The sequence below is a fragment of the Myripristis murdjan genome, chromosome 14 (assembly GCF_902150065.1).
Source record: "Myripristis murdjan chromosome 14, fMyrMur1.1, whole genome shotgun sequence".
NCBI lineage: Eukaryota > Metazoa > Chordata > Actinopteri > Holocentriformes > Holocentridae > Myripristis > Myripristis murdjan.
Window position 1 is genome coordinate 13,562,028 of NC_043993.1, and position 18,954 is coordinate 13,580,981.

The 18,954-nt window shown below is 43.0% G+C and overlaps 1 protein-coding gene across 3 annotated transcripts in view; it reads left to right on the forward strand.

Annotated features, from left to right (window-relative positions):
- Nucleotides 1–18,637, forward strand: part of stard13a (StAR related lipid transfer domain containing 13a) — a 62,531-nt gene extending 43,894 nt beyond the window's left edge. For 2 of the 3 annotated variants that reach the window (XM_030068620.1, XM_030068621.1), the window contains 13 exons: nucleotides 5,184–5,255; nucleotides 7,387–7,468; nucleotides 9,515–9,578; nucleotides 10,034–11,355; nucleotides 12,601–12,771; nucleotides 13,473–13,632; nucleotides 14,305–14,503; nucleotides 14,918–15,131; nucleotides 15,576–15,690; nucleotides 16,182–16,433; nucleotides 16,996–17,213; nucleotides 17,804–17,980; nucleotides 18,081–18,637. In XM_030068620.1, the coding sequence (XP_029924480.1) occupies nucleotides 5,184–5,255; nucleotides 7,387–7,468; nucleotides 9,515–9,578; nucleotides 10,034–11,355; nucleotides 12,601–12,771; nucleotides 13,473–13,632; nucleotides 14,305–14,503; nucleotides 14,918–15,131; nucleotides 15,576–15,690; nucleotides 16,182–16,433; nucleotides 16,996–17,213; nucleotides 17,804–17,980; nucleotides 18,081–18,198 (3,164 nt within the window). In that variant the 3' untranslated portion in view covers nucleotides 18,199–18,637. Of the gene's footprint in view, nucleotides 1–3,353; nucleotides 3,414–5,183; nucleotides 5,256–7,386; nucleotides 7,469–9,514; nucleotides 9,579–10,033; nucleotides 11,356–12,600; nucleotides 12,772–13,472; nucleotides 13,633–14,304; nucleotides 14,504–14,917; nucleotides 15,132–15,575; nucleotides 15,691–16,181; nucleotides 16,434–16,995; nucleotides 17,214–17,803; nucleotides 17,981–18,080 lie in introns of those variants that run through there. The other variant, XM_030068622.1, reaches the window with a different exon arrangement.
- The last annotated feature ends 317 nt before the right edge of the window (nucleotides 18,638–18,954 follow it).

Here is an 18,954-nt window from a genome sequence, read left to right on the forward strand (position 1 = left end):
AGACATCAAAATATTTTCTATTTGAGATAATAGTGCAATGACAAAACAATGGTATCTTGGCTTTGAATATTTCACTCAGTGTAAGTGTGCTGTAACTTCAGTGAAGCGTTGTAACCAGCAGATAAAGAATATGTATGTGCCACTGTAATACAATAGGCAGAAAAAATATTTTTTTCTTTGAAGCTACTTAAAGGGAAAGTTAAGGAAAAAAATCAGAGTTCAAGGGGTTAAATTATGGCACTGCTTGAGCATGTATCTTTCTATAATTAACAGTACTGTGTGTCTCTACATGCTGTTCCTGCTCATTATCCATCTGTATGGCTCAGTCAGTCTAGCAAATCCCAACAATTATCCCAGCTGACTCCCACTGACATGTTATGTCCAGGAAGTGTTGTTCCTGATGCCGTTCTTAGCTCACACTCCGCTCTTGAGGCCTGGGAAATTCAGAGCAGGAAATGATGTCATACAAGGCACATCAGGGTCCTTGGGACCCAGCGTGAGGCAGACATAACACTGAGGAGAGGCTGACGGAAAGTCAAGGTTATCGCCCCCCTCCAGCTTATAGAGGAGGTCTTGGATAAAGGGGAGGAAATGAAAGAGAGGGAAAAGAATGGCAAAAGCATACTTGCAGAGAAAAAAACTTCTAAGAAGTTTGGGGCACTTTTATTATGTAATCTAGCTGGCACTCTTGTTATGTAAGGAATTACCTTTACAGCCCTTTCGTCCCACACACACATACAAATACCATCTGTCTACCTTCCCTGCTGTTTTTCTGGTGGTTTGCTGCCTGTTGCCATATATTCTACTCAGCAGGAATGTAAGACTGAAGGAACGGCATGGAGGGCAACTTGGATTAGCTCTATCTGACTAGGTGCATTTGTGTCTTTTGTGGCCCACTAATGACATGTTTGTGTACCAATTAATCTCTTGATTAAATTCTGCACACATGAATAGAAGCTCTTTGTTCCCACACTGACGCGAGCTCTGACACTTGGCGCCTTTGATCGCACTCAGACACATCCACACACACAAGGCAATGAGGCATGCCATTTCATGCATTTCCTAATATCTCTAGGGACTACAGTACAGTGGCTACATAATTAATTACTAGAAAAGGCACTAGCAGAAAATATAGCATAAAAGGGTTTGGGATGTTGCTGATTTTTCATATTTAGTATACTAAAGGAGTCAAATTGGCCACAAATAGGATCTGTTAAAGAGTCTGTCCCATGTACCTGCTCATAGATTGAGTCGCTTCTGTGTCTAGACAAGAGATTGCAGCAGGTTTAATGGCATCAGTCTGCAGTGGGTTGAAGAGATTGAGATGATGCTGTCCTGTGTACTTAAGCTGTGGTGGGAAAAGTTATTGAATTCTTTACTATTCTAAACTAGTAAAAGTAACAATTCTATAATACTCCAGAAAAAGGTCCTGCATTAAAGATGTTATTTAAATTATACAGCTATCAGTAGTAAAATGTACTTGCACTCTGTTTTTCTCTTCAAATTACCCCTAAGTAGCTTCAAAGTTAGAAAAACTGTTTTTTCCATATTGTATAACAGTGTCACCCACATACTCTGTATCCGCTGGTTGCACTTTATTAAAGTTTATCATGCTTATATTGAGTGAAACATTCAAACCCAAGATGTCATTGCTTTATGGCTGCACTGGTACATCAAACAGAAAATAATTAGATGTCTTTTGCATCATTTTATCATCATCAGCTGCATCGCATGCATTTGTGAAGACAAACCCCCCAATGGGACCAGCAGAGTTAAAGATTTTATGAAAAGTAGTCTTTGTTAAGAATACTTGTTCCATAGAGTTAAATTTTTGATGCATTAATCTGTAAGACGTATTTTAGTGTTGTTTTATATTTGGCATGGAAAAGCTTATTGTTCAGCGTCACTACAGCTGTCAGTTAAATCCTGTAAAAAGCACAATATGTTCCTCTGAAATGCAGTGCCCACAAAATAGAAATACTCCAGTAAAGTGTGAATACCTCAAAATTGTACCAAAGTACATATTTCAGTAAATGCATTTAGTTACTTTCCATTGCTGCACTACAAAAACACTACTGCTTTGCCCTCCCTGTTGCATAATCCATATCTCAGTTGCCACAGAGTTTAAAAATTCTTCCTCACACCATCTCCTTTTCTTTATCGGTATCTCCCCGTCTTTTGCCACAGACGGATCACGTAATCTTTCTTCATTCGGTGTATAAGTGGGTGGTGTGGTATGTCTTCCTCCCTGTGGCTTTCCCACTGGCTCTGTCCAGCTCAGCTGCCCTCCCCACCCCAGCTGTCTGCCTGTCTCAGCCTTTTTTGCATTCTCTGACTCACTGGGGGCAACATCTGGACTTTGCTAAACGTCTACTTGTCTGTGCTGATGTGTGTTTGTGTGCGCACACCGCCTTCCCTCACACATTGTTCTGCGGTCCTCCGTTTCATGCAGTCAGCCAATAGTGACAAGCCTAGGTCAGAGTCTTCTTGCTAGCCTGCCAGTAGGCTCAGATGACAAGTTAAGTCAGTGTTCACCAGTTGTCAGTCTAAGGGCCTCAGGGAGTTGGCTGATGCAAAAACAGGCTGAAATATTTTTGCCTTTTTTTTCCATCGAAGTAATGAGGCAACAGCAGCTCTGGAAATGATGAAGAAGATGTGACGACAGAGCCATTGGCTGAAGTGTACAAGGAGGACAGTGGAAGACAGGATGAGGGAGACTCAGTGACGAGGAGGAAAGCGGACAGATGAAGGAACGTGTGAGCAAGTACTATTGTTAAAGGTAGTGAGTGGTAGAGATGATACGGATGCATGTTACAAGTGATAAGGCAAGATCAAGACTAAGGGAGTTGCAGTAAGGGTATACAAAGATATAGAAGTTGTGTTTTATTATTTTTTGTCCATTCAGGCGTCTTACTGTACAGCACTTCTTCTTCAGCAAGTTACAACTGAAAATATTTAACGAAATATATAGATACTGTGCTAACAGGAATAATGAAAACAACAAAAATATGACATTGTGCAAAGCAACAGAGAAAGGATGAAATTAAGAGATCAAGAGTAAGCATAAAAATAAGTTTGCACAGAGGGAGGAGGAGCGACGCAAGGCAGAGAGCAGTAAAAGTAGAGAGATATTATATGTGAATTATAATGAAGTAGAAAGTGAGAGAGGCGGTTAAGGATGTAATTAGAGGGAAGAGAAAACCTGCATGTGGCTGGCTGGAAGAGGGCGGCAGAGCTGTAAACACTGGCTGGAAGGAAAGAGACTGAGAGGAGGGAAGGCACAGAAGTCGTCGTTTGATGGAGTGGCGGATGGATGTGCCACAGGATGGAGAGGAGGCTTCACTCTGAGCGAAGAAAGAGAGAAACATAACCGAGTCGAGCCCTAAACCATGAGTGAACCATGAGGACTTCAAGTGAGTTTTTCCCACTCTCGGTGCTTCTTTGGTTTTCATACACTGCAGCCGCGTGCGTGGTAGGCTGGCGAAACGGCGTTAACAGAAATTTCTCAGTGTTCAAAGTCTATTTTCAGAGCGTGACAAAATTTCTTTCATGTTTCGTCCTCATGTATGTGATTTAGAGCGAGGAGTTATGCTAAGAATGTAGGGAGAGGGTTGTAATTGCTGGATTGCGGTGAGAAGATGGTTTCTTCTGGCCGTTCTCGTCTCTCTGATGGTGAGGATGGAGCCTTTTTATTGAGCCGCTGGACTTTCTCCTCTATGTTTGCGTGGTGTCTCTCTTCTCCACTTTCTGTGCCTCTAAATGAGTGAATGAGACAAGTGAGTTACTGTGAGTGAATGAGTTTTAAGAGGTATGAGATAAGGGCCAAATACCATAGTAGTGACTACAGAGTGTGGGAGAAGCAGGCGTAATGTAATGGGGTGTTTGGATTTGACTGAGAATATTTGCTGAAAAAAAAAAAAAAACTGTGTGTGATAGTTCAAATTCTTTCTCACTTCATTTTAATGTGAGTGTGTAAGATAAAAATTAAGTTTGGGGCGATATGGACAAAACCAAATATCACAGTATCTTTCACAAAATACTTCAATAATGATAATATGATTGATAATGTGAATATGATAACCAAGCAGGTAGAGACAACTAATAGAATACCTAGAACAGTCTAATAAGTTCAGAAAATCACATTTCTTTACAGTAATTCAGCCTTTAAAACCAGAAAAGGACAACACTTAGGCCATATCATGATATCATGATGTCCAGAATCCCAGATGATATTTATTTTGATATCACAATATCGATATAATTTTGATATAATACCCAAACCTACTAAAAAAGCTCAAATCGTACAGGAACACGCGTACAAAATGTAGCACTAGCACTAAGATCTTTTAAAATTTTGTTGTCAGCATGAAGCTCTACAGGATGGTTTAATCAGTGTTTTCCCATAAAGTAAATGTGGGTACACAGACATATATGCATCCACATGGCTGTGCAGACTCACACACCCACATACTCAGTAGAGAGGTGCCAGTTTAGCCGTGTGGGCCATACATATGCTAGCGGAAAAAAGTAGTAAAAGCAAATGCCTGTAAAATGTGCACTGGTGTTGGCTACGGCACTGAATGAGGTGTGGTGTGAAGTTTACACATGGACAGCTGAAATCTGATGCTGCGTGGCTATTTCATATCCAAATGGATATCAGATTTTCCCAGTATCTCTATGTATATATGTAAAAATAAATACACTGTGTAAAGGCATTCCTCTGTCCTCTCAAGACAATATGCGCTGGCTCCGTTCCAGCTTTTCCGATCTCATCATTCCAGCGGAGATCTCAAAGGACAATTTAACACTGAGATGTTCCTCCACATATGTTAGAAATACTGAGATGGGGATCTCAGCTTCTGAATTGGATAAACCCAGTGGTACAGTCTATATTTCTGGCTCTGACTCTTTATTTGCTTAAGTTGACGATGTTATTAGTTGATTGATGTTATTGTTAAGTAAATACTGCAGGGACTTTACATCACAAAAATGCCAGGCTGTCATGTCACACACGATATGTGATGTACAGACCAAATAAATTGTACTTTCATGTTGTGGTTATGCAGCTGTACATAGAGTACAACCATACACATCTAATAATTCATAACCATTCACTGGGCCGATAGGTGATCGATATTTTGAGGCGTTCACTCAACCTGTCTGATCTCATTTTTCTTTTACAGAGATTGAAGCTAAGGAGGCTTGTGATTGGCTGAGAGCAGCAGGGTTTCCACAGTACGCCCAGCTCTATGAAGGTAAAACACACACACACACACACACACACACACACAAACATGCACAAAGATCAGCCACAGTGTCCAGCATTTACACAGCTGCTGCATTTCACACAAAGACTTCAAATCCATCCTCTGTCCATTCCTCTCTCTCTCTCTCTCTCTCTCTCTCTCTCTCTCTCTCTCCCTCTCTCTCTCCCCTCACCATCCCTCCATCCCTCTGTCCCGGTCCTCTGCTGTGGTCTATTTCCAGGCTCCAGTTCCTGTCCAGAGGGAGGGGTCATGGGAAAGGCCTTGTTATCACTGCTGGGACTCTCACAGCTTCTCTTTCTCTCTCCCCTCTTCCACCTTCCTCCCTCTGTCCTCTGCTCTCCTCATCCTCCGCTCATCCACCACTCAAATTCTATTCATCCTCCACCCCGGTTTTGATATCAGAACCAGTGCCTCTCTTTCTTCCTTTCTTTCTTTCTTTCTTTCTTTCTTTTTTCTTTCTTTCTTTGTCTTTTGTTTTCATTGCATTCCTTCGTTCCATCCACCATCGTTCTCTGCTTCCTTCTCACCTTTTTGGAAAACCCAGAGGCATTCATGTGATGATTATCTTGTCTCGTATAGTTGAGGCACAAACAGGAAATGGCCCCAGTAATCTAAGAAGTAGCTCTTAAACGCGCTGCTCCTTGTTTAGCAGCTCACCCTACGCCTCTCTGAGAACCGCTTTTGAGCTCCAGTAATGTCAGGTTATGGATGCAGGCCTGTGTGACTGTGTGGCTTTGCGTGCTCCCAGCGTACAGAAGGTCTGCAGTCCACCACCACACACAGAGAATCACCAAAATAAAATGCTTGAGTCATTCTTTAAGTTTGGCTGTCTGTGGAATTTAAGTTATTTTGGGGTTAACAATTTTGTGAGAGTGTGTGAGTGTATGTGTCTATGGGTCTGTCTCATTTGCAAGGAAGTGTCCTATCACCTTTGTTCCTAGTCAGGATTGTTACGTATTACGAATGTAGGGAACCCTATCAGGGTCATATGCCAGAAAAAATAATACATGTGTATGCACAAATGTGTATACACATATTTGTGCCTTCAGATTTATAAACTATGCCCTTGGATTTACAAATCTATACCCACAGACTGACAGTGAAGAATGAAGAGGACAATTTACAATTTGAAATATACAAAGCACAATAATGTTGTATAATATTGGCATTAAATATATCCTTAAATTTGGATAAATTATATTTACCTGGCTGATGCTGTATCATCATCTGAATAGCACTAGATATGTTCTCCTTGCAGGAAAAGGTAATTTGAGAGCATGGTTTAATTCCTTATTCCATGGTATAGTTTATGAATCTGTGTGTACAGATTTGTAGATTGTAGAGTGTGTTGCACTTAGATTTATTTTTTCTACCATGTGATCCCGGGGGACCCCATAGGAATGTATTTTGTCCAAAGGTTTTCACGAAACAAGTGATGATAGGCAATAATATTGACGATGATGTAGTAATGTAATAAGCAAAAATATTTTAATCAAAATCTGGTAATGAGACCTTACAGCTAGCAAATATTCACTTAGATTACTTCTGGTAGGATGACTAGCAGACAAGGTACATTACAGTATGAACAATAAAAAAAAAAAAAAAAACATGGGCAAGTAACTGAGCACTGATTAATTTAAATCAGAATGTATAAGAGCAGGACTGATGTGGGTCTGTTTACATTTACAAAACTGTAATTCCAAACTCGCCTTTAAGTGACATTTCCATCTGCTGTGAAAGTTGTTGGATGAAGGGGCTTTTTCCGCTTACTGCACAGTCTTATGGGACATCAGCACAGCGAAGGAACGCCTTGATGTTTCCTTAAATTTTTGCAGAACTTCGTGAAGATGAAATGAGTCGGTCCTGAGCGGTCATGCCTCCTTCAAATGCTCCCTAATTAGGAAGCTTCCTTTCAAATGAGACAAACCCTCCATGTCTGTGTGTGACTTATTACTCTAGTGGCAGATGACTGGTGTGAACAGTAGTGGCAGCAGGTGTGCTAAACATCACAGGCTTCATTCACTGCTGGCTCCTGTCAGTCATTAACTAGCATGTTGTAAACCTCTTTATCTCTCTCTTTCCCTCACTCCCTCCCTCTCTCTCTCTCTCTCTCACTCAGACTCCCAGTTTCCAATTGACATTTCGGCGGTGAAAAGGGACCATGACTTCTTGGACAGGGATCTGGTCGAACCCCTATGTCGGTAAGGACACTCACCCCTTCTCTCTTTGTGTCTACTGCAATTTCAATGCATACATTTAAGAAACCTGCCCCCCTCCAAAAAAATTCCACTCCACAGCCGCCATTTCATTGATTCATCGATCCCTTTCGTCTCTCTCTCCGTTCTGCACCATGATCCGTCCCTGCGGCCCGGCACTAACCACTAATCATCAGACGCCTGACCCCGACCCTTAATGAACTCTCAGTCCCTGTCTACCCCTCCAACTCACAAGCTTTGATCTGGTCAGCCCCACCGCCACCCCCAACCTCCCCCACCCCTCTGACATGCTCTGATCTCCCATTCAAAGAGCACAGACCCTCAGGGGGCAAGGCAGGAGGGCTAAGGCGTGAGGGAAATGGGGAGGGGGCTTGGGGTGAGGTGGGGGATACAGAGGATGCCAACGTTAGACTACCAGATGGCTGTGTGTGTGTGTGTTTTTAAACCTTTTTGCACACTTCAGCTAAGATCTGTCTGTGTTACATGTCTCTTGGTCACGCTCTCACCTTGGTAAATCACTCCTTTCTTCTTTCTCACTCCTTTTTTTGGTTGCACCAACATACTTACTACTAATGCATTTGGGAGAGGAGGGTGTGGTAATGACAGTGTTAGTGATTCCTGACAGCTATACTGTGAGGGAATACACATTAGACCCCCTGAGAACTGGCTCAGAGGCTCATAATGAGCTCTCTGGCTTTCACACACAGCTCTGACAGACACATATTCCAAAATCCATAATCTTTGTCAGATAAATGAAAAACTGACTTCAATTCTTCCTCACTGCTGTGTTCAGCATTACAAATGCATGCTGCACATCTGAGCTTCATACAAACTAAGAAAGCTTCATTTTAAATTCTAGTCGAGATCCCAAGGTTTCCAAAGATAACAGCTATGTCATGCTGAATTACAAGGAAATGTGTATAAAATGATACACAAGACATCTTGATTGCTTCCATTCCAACAGTGCAACCACAAAAACTTGGCATCCTGCGTTTGCATGTTTGCCTCAATATAAGCATTCAGTGAAGCACTGCAACAAGCAGATACAGAGTAGGTATGTGACTCTGTTGCAAAATGTCACAACAATTATTTTTCTATCTTTGAAGCCTGTTAATTTTGATTGTTTACTTATGCATATGTTCAAGACTTCATACACATACAGCCGTTGCAGAGTTCTGAGTCTGAGTCTGGATGGATGTTCCTTCAACACCACGGGGAATTGTTTGTACAAACCAAAGAGAGGCGGGCACTACAATGGATCCTACTGTATATTTCCCAAATTTAATGTTTACCTCTAGAAGGACAGACAGCTTGTTTCTGTGTACCGTTATTTTCTGGTTATATGTAGTAACAAGCAATCTCCCCAGTCTGCCAGTCTGTTTGGGAGAACAGGGAAAGTAAACACTGAACAAAGGAGGATTTCCCACTGTATCCTTAGAGGCTGAAAACCATCCCCAGTGACAGAGGTTGTGATAGACATGTTAGCCCCAAAACATGTTTTTAATGAGCCTTTCTTGAAAGACAGGAACACAGACACCACCCTGCTAACTAACCTCTTCAGTCCCCTGAGGGGGAGGCAGTGGGTGGGAAGGTGGGGACAGAGCAAGGCTTCTTGGTAAGGTGGCTTTCCCCAAGGGTTGAGAGTGTGGAAGAGCAGGGAGGGGAGACAGATTGGGGTGGTGGGAGGCAGGGCAGGCTGTGTTTGGTGGAGAAATGCTAGTCCTTGGGTGAGGATCAGTCTGAGAGGAATGCGATGGAGAAACGCTTGCTGATGCCAGGGAGTGGAGGTAGGAAAAAGTGTAGGAAAAAAGCAAGGATACAGAGGTCATGTGGAAGAGAGGGACAGACAGTAGATGGGGAAGAATAGAAGATCAGAAAAGAAGATCAAAGAGAGTGAATGACTGAGAGGGTTGAGGAAAGTGAGAGATAAAATAGTAAAAGTGAGCAAGGAGTTACAGTGCAGACAGAAATGCCTCCAACCCATCAGTTCTAGCATTTTTGACTGGGTCTGTGTACGTGTGTGTGTTGCAGACGTCTGAACACCCTGAACAAGTGTGCCTCCATGAAACTGGATGTCAGCCATCCCAAGAAGAAAGTAAGACAATTTGTAAAAGCATGTGTTTTTTGTTTTGTTTTTTTTTTTTCACCTTAATGGGGTGACACTTTTCTGTTGTTGTTATGTTGCTGCTTTCTAACAGAACACAGTGTACTGTCAACTATCAGCTTTCATGAATGGACTCATTCTTCTCCAATATCTTTGGAGGGAACTGTACAGTACGATGATTGTGCCCCCTTATGCATTTGTTCTTTCTATTCATAATTTGTCATAGTACACTCACAGCTTAAATGACTGCCCCTTTGTCTTGATCCTGTACAACATCTGAAAATGTGGCACCATATTATTCAAAGGGCCTCCTGTCTTTAATGCCATCTAGTGACACGAAGGAAATATTGCACCTCTTATCCAGGTTTCGCTGCTTGTGTAATGATACGTTCTTGATAGAAAATACCGTGGGTGACATACTTATTGTATCTGTCATCCTTTCCCAGGCTGATGACTCTGATGAGGATGACCCACTGGCGATCAGTAAACGATGGACATTTGAGTGGAGCAGCCGGCGCTGGTCTCGCCTGCAGGATTTCTTATTGGACAGCACCAATGAAAGCAGCCCTACAGGCCAGGGGGAAGGGCTGCACAGCACTGTGAGCAGTGAGAGTGTTTTAACTGACCTGAGCGAACAGGAGATCACAGAAATCTCCTCACTCCACAGTGAGGACTCTGCCTCCGCCATGCCTGACTCTGTCTCAATGGCGTCCCTTGCCGCTTCCTACCAACCTCCCAGGGAACTTCCGCACTACAACTCCCTGCCGATCAAAAGCAGCCGCCATGGGCAAGGAGGGCGGAGTAAAGCCAAGGAGTTCTTGCGCCGAATGGAAATAATGCGCACATGGGGGCCATCGACGAGACGGAAAAGCTCGAGTCGCAGGCCCCCGCTGGTCATCAGTGGGCCGGTGTTACAGGGGGAGGAACCTCAGGCCCTACAGATGCTCCAGTGTACCCCCATCAGCCAATTGGAAAACAGCCCTAAACACAACCACCAAACTGATGGCAGCACGTCCTCTGTCTCTCCTGGCAACAACTGTAAAGACCAAACAGTGGTGAACATGAGTCCCAGCAGTGAGACCGTGGCCCCCAGTGTGAAGGAGAATACATATAAAAGGCCCCGCCCTGCCAGTAAGAGAGGGAGTGTGTATCTAGAAGACATGGAGCTGCCTTCTCAGGGCAAAAGAACTGAAGGACAGAGCCAGTTTGGCAGAAACCAGTTCCACTCCTATGAAAACCTCCTCATTCACATCCCTAAAGACCACAAGCCAGGCACTTTTCCAAAAGCTCTGTCTATAGAGAGCCTGGCTCCATCCCCTGATGACAGAAACAATGCCAACCAGACACAGTCACAAACTTCTCCACCCAACATTTGCCTGGGTGAGCCCTGGTCTGGGAAACCCCTGTCCAAGCCCTGTCCGGGAGCTCCGCGGGGCAGCAGGGTGAGTGTTTATGACAATGTGCCGGGGTCCCACCTGTACGCCAGCACGGGAGATCTGATGGACTTTGAGAGAGAGGACAACTTGTTCCCTCACCTGGATGACATCATCCAGCACGTCAGCGGTTTGCAGCAGATTGTGGACCACTGGACTCGCAGTGTGTTGCCTGAGGGTGAGACAGGGGAGGGAGAGGGGGAGGAGGAGGGGGAGGGCAGGACCACCCCTAGTGAAGGCGATAGAGATGGGGTTTCCTTGAATGACACTGACTCTACAGGGACCAGCCGTGAGAGGCGGGACTCTGGAGTGGGAGCCTCGCTAACCAGACCACGGTGAGGATCTGTCCAGCCATTCAAATGAACCAAGTTCACGGATAGATTCAGTATTTTTCAAGCCAGATTATATTAAAATGTTGATACCCATCATTTATAACTGTATATAACACAAACTCACTGCTAGCTTTAGTGACAGGAAACTCACCGCTCTGCTGCAGCTTCTTGCTAGCACTCATCACTGTCCAACAGGGCACTTGTTTTCAGCCTCAAAAAATTGATGAATATCCTTTTTCAAAAAGGGAAAGTCATGACACAGTCAAATATGTTTTGAAGCTATCCACCAAAAACCAGTTGGTAAAAGTTGCCTGGTATACATCCACACTGCTCTGCTGTGGTTAATGCTTTGTTCACTTGAATTTAGACCTCAGATTTTCCATCTTGTAAAATTCCAACCTATAACAACACGGCTGTCATGCCGTCAGCTTGGGATAAATTAATGCTATAAAAAGAAAAAAACTCAGAATTTTCATCCATGGGAAATACCAGAGTAAAGAGCATAAACTTTTCCTTAGCTGACACTGTGAATGCAGTGTCAAAATTTACAAGACGGAAATTCCAAGGTCTGAGTTCCCGTGAATGCAGCATTACCTGAGTTTGCAGCAGAATGGTGTGGATGTATACCAAGCAGTGTATTGTCATAAAAGTTTAACTAGGAAAGACTCAGTAGAGTGCATATCTCTGCCAACACTTTGCAAATGCCAAGATATGTGAGTTCAACATGTTGGATGTTCACCAAGAGTTAATCATGCCCACCTGCACACACCCTTTTGGTCATGTGGTGTTAGAAGTTACTCAGTTCCTCCTTGCTTCGTGAGCAACCTTTCCGCAAAGTTTCATTCAAATCCATTCCTGACTATATCCTGACAGATATCCTGCAAACAAAGAAACAAACAAAATGAATTGTCTGGAAACATAGCCGCCATCCAACTCCTTTGGCAGAGGTAATAAAACTGCTTTTTGGGTGAGCTTTCAAAAACGGCATTTATAATGGTTTTTGAGGCTTAAAACTAAGTACCTTGTTGGATTATGTTAAGGCCTAGTAAAAAGCTGCAGCAGAGCGGTAAGTTTCTCATCACAAATGCTCGCAGTGTGGTCGTGCTATGTGCAGTTATAATTGATGGGTATCAACATATTAATACTACCTGTTTTGTAAAAATACCGAACCTATCCTTTAAACTTCTGTGTTGGCTCAAACCGTCTTTTTCTCTCAATCTCTTTACATGCACTTCCTCCCGGTCTCAGACTACGATGGCCCAGTTTCAGAATGTCAGACCCTTTAAGCCAACCAGCATCTTCGCTACAGATCAGTTGCCAATCAGCAGGCCAGCTCAGTTTACTACAAAAGTTCTCTTTGCTCCGCCTCACCGCCATCATGGAGAAATACTCAATGTCTAATAAACATGGTTGGACATGGTGGGTATATAAACACACACTGATACACACATGCATATGCACATTGAGGCTTGACTCAGTGTGTGTTTATTAAGTAATATTTCTGACATTCCTTCTTAATTTAGAATGTATACAGGATGTGATATCAGACAGCTGGACATAGAAAGTCCCTGTCTGAAAAAAAAAAAATTGTGGATCAGACTTTCTTTTTATCATTTCACTGTACAAAGCATGCACAAACACTCTTTGCGTCCTTGCTGTTACCACATCATCTTCAACTCCCACACCACTTGAAAAGCCTCTGTCATTACAACTGGCACAGCTGCTTGTATGTCTGTGACTCAGTTTGTGACAGGCTGTCGATTTCTTCCTCTTTATCGCTATACATCTGCTCTCCCCCTTTAATCTCTTCTACATTTTTATATGTCATTGCTGAAACAGCAGGACTGCATGCACCATCAATGCGGCAACTGACAAGACCGGCATGCAAACATGCTTACATTTATATGCACAGGCACGTCTTTGCGTTGTTAATGGCTAGTGAGGTTCATCCTTATTATCCCCAAGAGGGAAATTCTGTTGACCAGCATCCACATGGAGAGAAAGATAATGATGGCATAGATCTCTCAGTCTCTCCGCCTCATACACACACACATACACTCTCACTCACACACACACACAAACACACATAGCCCTAATTGTTTTCTCTGTAATGCTCCCAGGTCTGTGCCAAAATTTATGAAGCGTATGAAGGTGCCAGACTACAGAGAGAAGAGTGTGTTTGGTGTTCCACTTATCGTGCATGTCCAGCGCTGTGGTTATCCACTCCCTCTGTGTTTACAGCAGGCCCTCAGCCACCTCAGGACACACTGTCTGGACCAGGTCAGTGAAAACAAAATAGCCGTCTCAGGATTTTTTTTCTTTCCCTAAAAAGAGGACTGGATACATAGCAAGACCAATATAGATAGCCAAAGATTTATCTGTTTGAGCCATAGTGACAAACAAATAGCTCACCCCAAAATGACAGTTGAAACACACTGGTGAAGTTTGCATGACCACATAACACACAGCGAGTTACAGTGTTAGCCTTCTCCACAGCAAATTAAATGGCTGGGGAATGGTTCTTTAGACTTCAAAAATGGGCAAAAAAATTGACCAAAACATTTCTCCAAACAGCTCCTGCAGCATAATCCAAGTCAAACAATCATGGGTCTAACAGAACAGTATTTATCACATTATCTCAATCTAGATTTGCGTCATTGTCAGTGATTTGTTCTACTTTCTATTTCACAAAAATCACCATGTTTTAAGTGACATGAGGGTGAGCAGATAATCACAAAAAAAAAAAATTCATTTCATGCTAAACTTATTTCAGTGTTGATTGTTTGCAGTTTAAATATGACTAAGCTGGCGGACATGCAATAAATAAGCACCATTTTAAGTGTGTGTTTATCCCCTGTCATACAGTAGTCCTTTCCCTTTCACCTATTTCATCCATTCCACTCATCCTGTCTGTCTCTTCTTTCTCTTTTCCCGCTCTTGTTCCTTAATCAGGTGGGATTGTTCCGTAAATCGGGTGTGAAGTCTCGTATTCAGGCCCTGAGGCAGCAGTGCGAGCTGTCTCCTGACTCTGTGAGCTACGAGGACCAGTCGGCTTACGACGTGGCTGACATGGTCAAACAGTTCTTCAGAGATCTGCCTGAACCTCTGCTCACCAGCAAGCTTGGGGAAACCTTCCTGCACATATACCAGTGTAAGTCGCCTTGCAGCCAGATAATCATGCTCCATCTCACCAGGGAGTGCTCAGAGTCCTATTGAGAAGTCATTTATCTCTAAGAGTGTGGTTGTGAATTGAAATACTGGGATTCAATAGCGGCAAAAATGTGCCCAATCACAAGATTCTGTATTTATGTGCAAGTAGGATGTTTATTATCTTAAATGTCTGACAATAATTGTTACATACTACTTCTCATTTTCCCTTGTCAGTACTTTTACTTGTCAGTATATTTTGTTCTTTGCTCCATTGAAACCCACACAGAGAAAGTGCTCCAACATGAACATAGGCCTACTGGTGGGCCAATTCTGGAAGTCCAACAGGCACGCACTTTGATATGAAATACTTTAATGGTAATTTCTGCTCCTCATTTCCTCTTCCTCCTCTCTGTAGATGTCCCAAAGGAGCAGAGGCTTCAGGCTGTGAGAGCGGCCATTTTGTTGATGTCGGATGAGAACAGGGAAGTGCTGCAGACGTTGCTCTACTTCCTGCATGATGTCACTTCCTTGGTGGAGGAGAACCAGATGACGCCGATGAACTTGGCTGTGTGTCTGGGTCCCTCGCTGTTTCACCTCAACATACTGAAGAACGAGATGCTGTCACCGAGGTATGCACACTTACAGACACAAACTTGCATGTAAACACAAAGATGCATGTACATATGGCTATATATAAACTGACAAACATATTGATGGCCACATAGACAGAGTTATGTCATTACAGTTTGTGGGTTGTGCAACATTCTCTAAAGAAAGGCGTTAAATGGACTGTAAAATGGACTCACCAATGCTTTTATCCCTTTTCCTTTGCTATTTTCAAGTGCCTGCCTCTTGTTTTAATTATAATTATGATGAAAATGACGATAATTGCACTGGTATTATTGTAATTGTTATGAGAATTAGTTACTTCGGTTATTGCTCATGTAGTCCTACAAAACATGTTATACAATAAAATGTTATTTTCTTTACATTTTCATCTTATTTTTATAGAGACAATGAGTTTGTGGCAACTTCTATATTCTAAATATACTGTACACTTCCTATTCTTCAAGGTCAATCCAGAGGAAGTACACCACGGGACGTCCCGATCAGAAGGACCTGAGTGAGAACCTGGCTGCCACCCAGGGCCTGGCTCACATGATCACTGAGTGCCAGCGCCTATTTCAGGTCAGGCTTTATGTTTGATTTTACTGAAAGTGCTGTCATAATGACCCCAGCTGAAACGGATATTGCTTTCAACCAGTTCCAGCTGTATTGTTGTTGCTTTTTTGTATAATGTGCGAGACTGTTGTTTTTAGGTTGCAATCTTACAAGAGTGAGACAGATGTGAATTCATTTAGTTGGTTATATTTACTGTGACTTATTTAAATAAAATGAGCTGCTTTCCAAAACACTCCAGTATATATCATCCTTACCTAGAGGATGTCATCCAATATTTAAAGACAGAGACCGTGGGCTGAAAATGTTATTTTTTGCAACATATTGTTCTAGTTTTGTCCTATCTACTACCTTACAAGCGTGGAAGTGATCTCTCTCAGAGTTTTGACGTCTCATTCTTGTATAAGCATTTGTCTTAGCATTTGCAGCCTTGGAGACTTGGCAGTATTTAGGCCACTGCTGATGTGATGTGATGTGATGTGTGTTCTGCTGTACTTCAGATCCCAGAGGAGATGGTGACCCAGTCTAGAAACTCCTACATGGAGGCTGAGCTGCTGGCGCCCCCGCTGGACGAGCTGTGCAAGGCTCACGAAGAGGAGGTGGAGGAGGACGAGGAGGATGAGGAAGAGGAAGGGTCCTACCGTGCACACCTTGAAGGGCTCGTCCAGAGCTTGCTGAAAGAGGCCAAAGACAAGAGCAAAGGCTGGGTGTCCCGCTCCACTGCTGATCATACAGAGCTGGCGTCTAAAAAGGTGCTGATTAATAAGATGCATAGTTTCTCTGATGCAGGATTCCCACTGGTTATGGGATTTATAGAGTTGTGCTGTGGGAGGATTTTGATACACTATAATTTCTGGGGAGGTTATGGAATATTAGTGATTTTTACAAGCTTGCCATTTCACAGAAATGTACTAGAATGTAGTTTGTATCTTGTTTCACACATTCACTGCATTAGGTGATGGTTTTTAGATGTTTTCTCTACAGTGTGCCCATATGTTATAGCAACCTGACTGTATGCCATTTTAAAAGTTTTCTGAGCTAACACCATAAATAAACCAGGATGGAATCAAATTTTTATGTCATGCTATCATGAAATTTTGCATCAGTGGCAAGGCGGTCACCCTGTTTCTGTCTGAGACACACACACACACACACACACACACACACACACACACACACACACACACACACACACACAGATATACTCATACTCACAAATTTATGTTGCCTATTATTACTCTTCAAGGCATTTTTGCACATACCTACACACTTCATCTTCATCATGATGTGTTTGTGTGTGTGTGTGTGTGTAAGGTGGGAGATGGGAACCCACTGCGGCGGTGGCGGGTGAGTGTGGAGGTGTTGGCCCCTCCCAATGATGTGCTGCAGCGGCTGCTGAAGGAGCGCCCCCTGTGGCAGGCCGACCTGCTGCAGGAGAAGGTTCTGGAGACGCTGGATAAGCAGTCCGATGTGTACCAGTACTCCTGCCACAGCATGGCACCTCTGCCCAGCAGTGACTATGTGGTACTAAGGTTCGTTACTAAGTTACTGAATTTCAAGTATTTATTTATTCCATGTTTACTTTATAACTGAACTTCAGTGAACAGTAGTGCTGAAAAAATTAGTCGAATAATCAATCAGTCAGTTGATTGAATGCTTGATTTTTATTTAAAAGAAAGTTGAAATCTCATGTAGAGCTGGACCCTGTTTTCCAAACAGTACATTCATCACAAACAATTTCTTATGAGGATGAACACACAAATTCTACCGACTCATTTCCATTGTGGTTCTGTAACTGGAAAATTAACGCTCCTCCAGGTGGAAAATTAATCCGTTACAATTTCCAGTAACTGGTTGATTGTTTGGCATTTTGTCATTCATCAAGTAAAAATGCCAAACATTTGCTGATTACAGCTTCACAAAGAACACTAAGATGCAAAGATGTGCTTATTTTTCAAAATTCATATCATTATAAAATCAATACTTGAAGGTTTTTTGGTTGCTGCTCAGACTAAGGATAATGATACAATCACAATAAAAAAACATAGATATTTCTAAAAAAAATTCCACTTAATTCCTTGCTGAAGCCACCTCCTCTGTGTCTCTCCCTCTGCCTCCTCAGATCCTGGCGCACAGACCTGTGTAAGGGCTCCTGTGCATTGGTGTGTGTGTCCGTCGAACACGACGACAGCCCCCGCATGGGTGCAGTGAGGGGCGTTGTGCTGGAGTCCCAGTACCTCCTGGAGCCTTGTGGCACTGGGAAGACCAGGCTCACACACATCTGCAGAGTGGACCTCAGGTGTGTGTGGTTTTCATGGTTTAAATGTGGGACAGAGAGTGAATGGAAGTGTTTAAAGTGAAAGTTGATTATTAATGCATGTGTGTTGTTGCTGTTACAGGGGCCGGTCTCCAGAGTGGTACAACAAGGCATTTGGTCACCTGTGCGTCAATGAAGCCCACAGGATCCGCTCCTCTTTTCAACCTCTAGATCACACAAGCACAGAGGCCAAGATCTGAAACCCACACAACAAGCTTTATCAAGGCGGCGCTGCCAGGGCAGCAGGGCCTGAAAACTGAGAATCTACAGGGGGCAAGCAAAGGATCTAGGGAACTGTAGTTTCAAGCAGTCGGCCTACACTAGTCCTTTGTTATGGACCTCAAGCTAGCAGTCCTTTTACCCCGCTGAGCCAAACTGAGCTTCACGGTACCATACTGAACTGGCCTGAAATCATTCACACACAGAAATGGGAGGAGCAAAATTTTTCTCATGTGTGGCTGGAGATAACAGCATGTGAGTCAACGTGGCATAAGCAGCATTAGAATAAATTCTGTTCAGGCGTCCTCAGAATGCATATCATTAGCTATTTATTTTATGGATCATGAGTTCTCAAGCCATCGTTCTCACAGCTGAACTGTGGTAATGCACCACGGCTGGTTTTCAAACTGCAGATTTTTTGCCTGGTTTTCTTAGTAGAGCCTTTGGTGGGCGTTTATGAAATTGCCTGTAATGGTGTGCATTTTGACAAGGTAAGATGGTTTTTGAGGTGCTTCATTCAACTTTAGAAAAATCTTGTACAAAGTATATGAAATGTAAATGTGAACTGGCATCAGGTAAAATAATATAAATAATTCAACAATTCTAGGGGCGACTGGTTTCTAATTAAAACATCTAAACTTTGCAGTGATTAGTGCAGTAAAGCCTTGCAGGCTTGATGATGAGCATGATCACGGTTGCTACAAACTTTATCCTAAATGACACTGTAGTTGTAGGGC